Source organism: Arachis ipaensis, chromosome B7 (genome assembly GCF_059453495.1).
Source record: "Arachis ipaensis isolate K30076 ecotype BB chromosome B7, ASM5945349v1, whole genome shotgun sequence".
Classification (NCBI taxonomy): domain Eukaryota; kingdom Viridiplantae; phylum Streptophyta; class Magnoliopsida; order Fabales; family Fabaceae; genus Arachis; species Arachis ipaensis.
This window is the reverse complement of record NC_142442.1, coordinates 9,410,107-9,417,013: the sequence shown is the minus strand read 5'-3', so window position 1 is coordinate 9,417,013 and position 6,907 is coordinate 9,410,107. Positions and strand designations below refer to the sequence as shown.

The following is a 6,907-nucleotide window of genomic DNA, read 5'->3' as shown; positions in this document are numbered from 1 at the left end:
TATATATATTGAAGGGGGATCAAGAGGCTTGCATGCAAAAGCAAGCCTCACAATATTTCTAAAAAATTTTAGAATTATAATAATTTGATAAAAATAAAGGGATATTAAAAAACGAGTAGAACAAATGTAGAGAAAAATAAAAAATCTTAATCACATAGATGATTGTCATAATTTTTTTAAATTTAATTTAAAATATAAATATATTTTATAGTGATATTTTATTTTATTGTAATTTAAATATTATTATTATTAATTTAAATATTATTATTATTGTTAATTTAAATATTATTATTATTATTATTATTATTATTATTATTATTATTATTATTTGTATAAAAAAGCCTTATTGAGAATTTCAGATAGTCTTTTTGTTTTTTGGGTTGTCAGACAGGCTCAGCATAACTAATAAGTCTTAGGCCCATTTAGCTAATACGGCCCACCAAATTAGGGTTTATCATATGAAGACCCCCTTTTCTATCTCTCCACTTTCGAGCTTGCCATTGAGACCCTAGCTTAGAGCTTAGTTTCTCTTCAGATCTCAGAGCTCGCAAACTCAACATGGTTAGTTCTCTTGTTCCTGCCTCCTACATATCGCGCATTATTCTTTTTCATATTTTCAATCTCATCTTCTTAATTCTGTTTAATTCGTTTTTCGTATTATATTTTATTTTTGTCGAATGAGTTATTCAATTTCCATCGAAATGTGTGTATCAATCTGTATTCTATTACATTAGAACTCAGTATTGTGCTTTGCACTATGATGATAGCAAGGTTTTGATCCCCTATTTTATGTTCATAAGTTTGTTGTAGGGTTTTGTTGTTTTTCTTTGGAAGTTGGAACACTGATACTGACATAAACGGGGTTTGTTAGATTATAATCCTGTGATTCTTGACATAATTTGTTATGGCTTGTTATTATAATTTCGTGGTAGCTTAGTAATATGAAGACCCTGATGTTGACTTATCCTTTTGAATCTGTGTTTATACTTTGATCTTCTAATTTTATCATTGTAACAGGCAAGGGGATTGAAGAAGCATTTGAAGAGGCTCAATGCCCCCAAGCATTGGATGCTTGACAAATTGGGTGGTGCTTTTGTAAGTTCAAATTTCAGATTTCATTTCCCAGCTTGCAAATTATTACAATGATGGATTTTGAAGACTTAATTGGAAATTTGATCATTTTTTTGGGGCTCTCGGTGTAGGCACCTAAGCCCTCATCTGGACCACACAAGTCTAGGGAGTGCCTCCCACTGATACTCATCCTGAGAAACAGGTTGAAGTATGCCCTCACATACCGTGAAGTCATTGCTATTCTGATGCAGCGTCATGTGCTTGTTGATAACAAGGTCAGGACTGACAAGACATATCCAGCTGGTTTTATGGGTAAGAATGTTTCATTCCATATTTTTTTCCCGAAGTAATTTAACGCTGTGTGTTCATGTTGTAAAGTTGTCATGCCGTAGTAATGGTTTTTTCCTCACTTGATGTTTTATGTGTTAATTTAATGTTCAGTGAATTGATTTAACATGGGGAATTGTGAAGTGGAATTCATGGAGTAATTGTTATTGATTTCTGAGGGCTTTAAAGAGTTTTTCCATCCCAGTAGTGTACTTAGGTGTTAGTTAAGGTAATCATTTACTATAAATAGAAGGACAGAATGGATTAGTTAAAGCTATCTGATAATTTGGTGAAATTTTGGGGTATTGGAGCTCTAAATCTAACTCAAGTTTGTGTTCATGGCATATTGTTCTGGATTCCAAAGTAAAATCTAACTCATTTTTTAGTTTACGTAGTTTCCTTTCAATTATTCCTATCATTGCTACTGGTTCTAAGTTTTAACACTGTTATATTTGTATTTTTACAGATGTTGTATCAATTCCCAAGACAAATGAGAACTTTCGCCTTCTCTATGACACCAAGGGCCGATTCCGTCTCCATTCAATCCGGGATGAGGAGGCCAAGGTACTTCTTGGTTAACCCAAAATAACTTATCCAGCTCTTGTCTCCGTCTTCCAAAATTATATATATATAGTGATATTACATGCTAACATGTATTACAGAGCAGAATATCTTTGACATTTTATAGTGACAGGTTCTTCACATATGCGAGCGAACTCATTTTGATGATTCTGATTTGTATATAGTTAACTATTTGGGTTATTTTATTTGAAAAAATTTACATGCCATTATCTTATCGATAATTCCCACTTAGCTTTCACTGATTTTTCTTGCAATGGTTTATATTGCAGTTTAAGCTCTGTAAAGTTCGTTCAGTTCAATTTGGGCAAAAGGGTATCCCATACCTGAACACCTATGATGGTCGCACCATCCGCTATCCTGATCCTCTCATCAGGGCTAATGACACCATTAAGTTGGATCTTGAGGAAAACAAGATTGTTGATTTCATCAAATTCGATGTTGGGAATGTTGTTATGGTCACTGGTGGAAGGAACAGAGGGCGTGTTGGAGTGATCAAGAACAGGGAGAAGCATAAGGGAAGTTTTGAGACAATCCATGTTCAGGATGCCATGGGACATGAATTTGCAACCCGTATGGGCAATGTGTTCACCATTGGCAAGGGATCAAAGCCGTGGGTGTCACTTCCAAAGGGCAAGGGTATCAAGCTTACAATCATTGAGGAAGCTAGGAAAAGGACTGCCGCACAACAGGCCGTCACTGCTTAAAATCTCGAAGGAATAGACATGAGTGCTTGGTAGTTTTATGATTCACTGTTTTTTGTTTTCTCTTGGCTCAAGATCTTTTATCTATTGAATTTTGAATGTTTTGAATTTTGCTCTACACTAATGACTTCATTCCGCCTGCTATATTTGTGAACAAATATTATCCTTCCAAAACCTATCTTTGATATCCTTTTGTCTTTCGTTGCGACATAATTGAGGAAACGGAGTAGGTTCACGTCATGTTTGTTTTAAACATGATCATTTCTCGTAGAGAAAAACATTCACTTTCAATTCGAGTCTAAAAAATTTGGATAGATATTCTTATTCTGGAGACCATCCAAGATATAGATTATATTCTCTACTGCGGCTTTGCACCTTCATTTCTACGTGTGTTTTTAGGCTTTCCATCAAATTTCTGGATCAATTATATTTCACTTTTGTTAAAAGGGAAAAGCATGAGGCGATGCTAATACAGCACTCATATTTGACAATTGCAATTTTAGTTTTATATATTGTTCCATCATTCATAACTTAGACATTTGGATTACGCAATGATGATATACGTATATAAACAAACTCTTCCTTGTCATAGACTAAGCAGCATGTTTAAGTGTACAAGATTCATGCAATGGCTGCATCTGGCACTTGTTTTTTATATACACCTGACATGGGAATATGGCTGCCTTTTCAATCAACGTTTTCAATACATCAATACATTAACGACTTACGGTGCTTAAAATATCCTGTCAAAACATAAACTAATAACGTCCGCTTCATTTATTGCCTTCTGAGTTCTTAGCCATGTAAAGCTAAGCCACGGAGTGGAATATAATAGGTGTTTGGATTTCCATGGACACATCCACTTGAAAGAAGTTGCATAAGGAGGATGGTCTTACCACTAAGTAATTATGTTCTTCAACGTGTACAACGTGAACGGCTTTTCAATATTATCAAGGCTGGTTTGCCTTAAAGAAGCTTCAGATAAATATTTGAATAATGCTTTTTGCCCAAAGCATCGTTTTTAAGTAAATTATGCGAGGGAAATTTAAACTCTTAAGAGTAATAATAGATACAAAATAACGATTAACAAACACAGCAGTTCACATTTATTTTATAAACTCGGTCATAGTTCAGTTCCACATTCTAGAAAGACACATTAAAGATCCTAATGAACTAGATAGGTACATAGGATAAGAAAAGCAGGAAATTATAAATCTTCAAGATGTAAACTACAAAGTACTGACTCCATCGTGTTCATGCAGCTCATCGTGTTCATGCAGCTCCTCCCTCGTGGAGAAGCATCTGATCAAAGTGCCACACACCTGAAAAGACCACCAACCAAAAAATATAGCTTAAGTAACAAGATTTGTTTTTCTTTTAAAACGCATAGGGGAAATAAAACTAGACTTGTATTATTCAACAATGAGAAGTCAGAAAAGCAACGTTAAGGAAGAAGCAGAGTCTGAACTCTGAAATTCTTACCATGTCCTTTCCCAACTCTTCTGAGCTGAGCGACATACTCAGCAATTCTTTTGATGGCTCCCACCTATTGATGTAACAATTTAAGAGTAGAGTTTTTAGATCTTGACAAAGCAATTTATAAAAAAAACAATTCTGCATAATCTCACACTACAAACTTAAATAATCATAATAATTATGATAATAATATCCCAATTGCAACACCGAATTTATACTAACCTGTTCACCCAAATACTCAGTTTCCACGAAATCTGCCAACTGAACATCATTGTTCTTGGAGGCAACCTGTCAAACGTTTTAAATATTCAATGCCAACATGAAGGAGACAAATGAAAGGAAGAATGTGCAATCAAAACCAAAAACAAAAGACCGATTGAAAAACTTGTCATACACTGTGCAAGTGAAGGAGCTTCTCATTCACAAGCTTCTCCAACGACAGAGCGAGTTCCATTGCTGCCCACAAAAGAAAGTAATCCCTTTACTTCTATTTAACATTTGCACTAGAAATTGGCAAATAATGCACTTCCAAACAAAAATGTTCATATTTACACAAACAACATATATGCAATATGATTAGGGTGTATAAAATCAAGCAGAGAATTTGACGCCAACTCAAAATATTACAATACAAATATCAGAACGTTGGATCCATTTTTCAAAAGGAGAAATGCTATGTGTACTCATTCCCCATCTAATAATGGAAGAATATGTCCGAGCTTGGTGTACAATGCAAAGTGAATACAAATAACTGAAATCCTTCAAAAATCACATAGTGCAATGACCACTTCAGACAACTACAGGACAATTCAGCAAAAGAATAAGCAAAATTTTGTCATCAACTATAATATATATATCACATGATTTAGACAAAAAAAAAATTCAAGGAAAAAGAGGCAATAGACATTAACCATGGAGTGCATCTCCCTTCTCTTCATGATCAAACTCAGAAAGCGGCATCACTATAGGCTGCAACTTCACCCTTCCACCCCTTTTGTTCTGAAGAAAAGTTTCAACAAAACACACAACAACCAGAATCTATAATTAGTAACCAAACACGTTCAGGAAAAAAAAAGGTGAAAATCAAAGCCGAACAAACACCTGATATTTCATCAATTTCTCAGCATGCTCTCTTTCCTCGTCACTCGATTCCTTGAAAAACCTTCAAAAGAAGATACAAAATCACAAACCACAACGATTAACAAGCAAATCAAAACAGGAACAAAAGACACAGATCCATTAGAGAATTAACAAAATTAAAGACTCAGAATCGTTTAGCTACTTACTTAGCAAGACCCCTGAGCGCGACATTATCCCTGTCGAAGTACGCAAACATTGCATGATAAACGTATGATACGTTGTACTCCACACTGATCAACACAAAAACAAACCAAAAAATTATTAGAAAATTTCAGATTCAAGCAAAAAACAAAGCATACAAAATGAAAGTGTGAAAGAAAGAGGAACCTACTTGATTTGCTCGTTAACCACAGCTTCAGATTCATCAACGTACTTGTGGCGAGCTAAAGAGACTTGAGGAACATTTGGAACTAGCTCGAGCTCCTTCTTCACCTCTTCGAACGGTTCGAAAACCACTCCAGTTAGGGTTCTGTTGCCGCTGCTGGATGCGCCTTTCGTGGCGCAAACCACAACGGCACCGGTGTTTCCGGTGAATCGGCGGCGGAAGGAAACCAACTGACTCGACGGCGGACCGAAATGCGAGCCTTCGCCGGCACCAACGGCGAAGAGAACGAGCTTAGAAGAAGTAACTGCTTTGAGAATCATTGTTTTTTCTTTTCTTCTCTTTTTTTTCCTTCTTGCAAACAGAGTAATTTACCTTCAAAAGAAAGTGAAGAAGAATAAAAAGGGAGGAAAATGGGTTTTTCTTTTTGAAAAGCGGTGGTAGGGGGTGTTGGGACTTGGGATAGGGATGTGTATTATAAATAATTAGCTGCTCATGATGCATGTTCAACCGTTTTTTTTTTCGAATTTAAAAAATTAATTTTTATATTTTTATTTTAAAATTATAAATTTAATATTAATAATTAAAAATAAATTATAAAAAATAAATATCTTAAATTATTTAATATATAAAATGTATAACATAAATAAATTAAAAAAAAATGGGTTTCTCTTTTTGAAAAGGGGTGGTAGAGAGTGTTGGGACTTAGGATAGGGACGTGTATTATAAATAACTAGGGGCTCCATTCATTTTTCTATTGAGTTTAAGAAATTAATTTTATATTTTTATTTTAAAATTATAAATTTAATATTAATAATTAAAAATAAATTATAAAAAATAAAATATTTTAAGTTATAAAATATATAAAATAAATAAATTTAAATTAAAAAATATAAAATGATTATTATGTGTAATAAAATTAATATAAAAATTTATTAATATTATTTAAAAATTAATTATTTATAAATATTATTAGATTTATTTATTTTTTAATTTTATTTAATTAAAAATAAATTAAAAAATTTATATCCAAAATTTTCTTTATCTTCATCTATAATATTTTTTATACATTATTCTTTTCTCTAATCATTTTTTATACATGTAGAACTATTATTGTCTCACCGTCACTATTATGTTGTTTTATTTTGTTCTCTTTTTTTATTTTCTTCTTCTATTCATCTCAATCACAGTTAATTACCACTATATTATTATTTTAATTCTCATTTTTATTTATCACTTTGATCCATAACTACCCATCATATTAATTTTTTAATTATGAAAAATTTGC

General features: G+C 33.0%; 2 protein-coding genes across 2 annotated transcripts; one reads left to right on the top strand and one right to left on the bottom strand.

The window, feature by feature from the left end:
• The first annotated feature begins 385 nt into the window (after positions 1-385).
• On the top strand, positions 386-2,855 carry LOC107608642 (small ribosomal subunit protein eS4z). Its single transcript, XM_016310372.3, has 5 exons — positions 386-561; positions 1,018-1,095; positions 1,203-1,383; positions 1,865-1,962; positions 2,250-2,855. Exons 1-5 carry the CDS (start codon positions 559-561, stop codon positions 2,682-2,684), a joined length of 795 nt encoding a protein of 264 aa, XP_016165858.1. The 5' UTR covers positions 386-558; the 3' UTR covers positions 2,685-2,855.
• A 909-nt stretch (positions 2,856-3,764) lies between these two features.
• Positions 3,765-6,089, bottom strand: LOC107608643 (ferritin-4, chloroplastic). Its single transcript, XM_016310374.3, has 8 exons — positions 5,629-6,089; positions 5,444-5,527; positions 5,259-5,319; positions 5,069-5,156; positions 4,552-4,613; positions 4,380-4,445; positions 4,164-4,227; positions 3,765-4,003 (listed from the first exon to the last, which is right to left on the bottom strand). Exons 1-8 carry the CDS (start codon positions 5,940-5,942, stop codon positions 3,954-3,956), a joined length of 789 nt encoding a protein of 262 aa, XP_016165860.1. The 5' UTR covers positions 5,943-6,089; the 3' UTR covers positions 3,765-3,953.
• Positions 6,090-6,907: the final 818 nt, after the last annotated feature.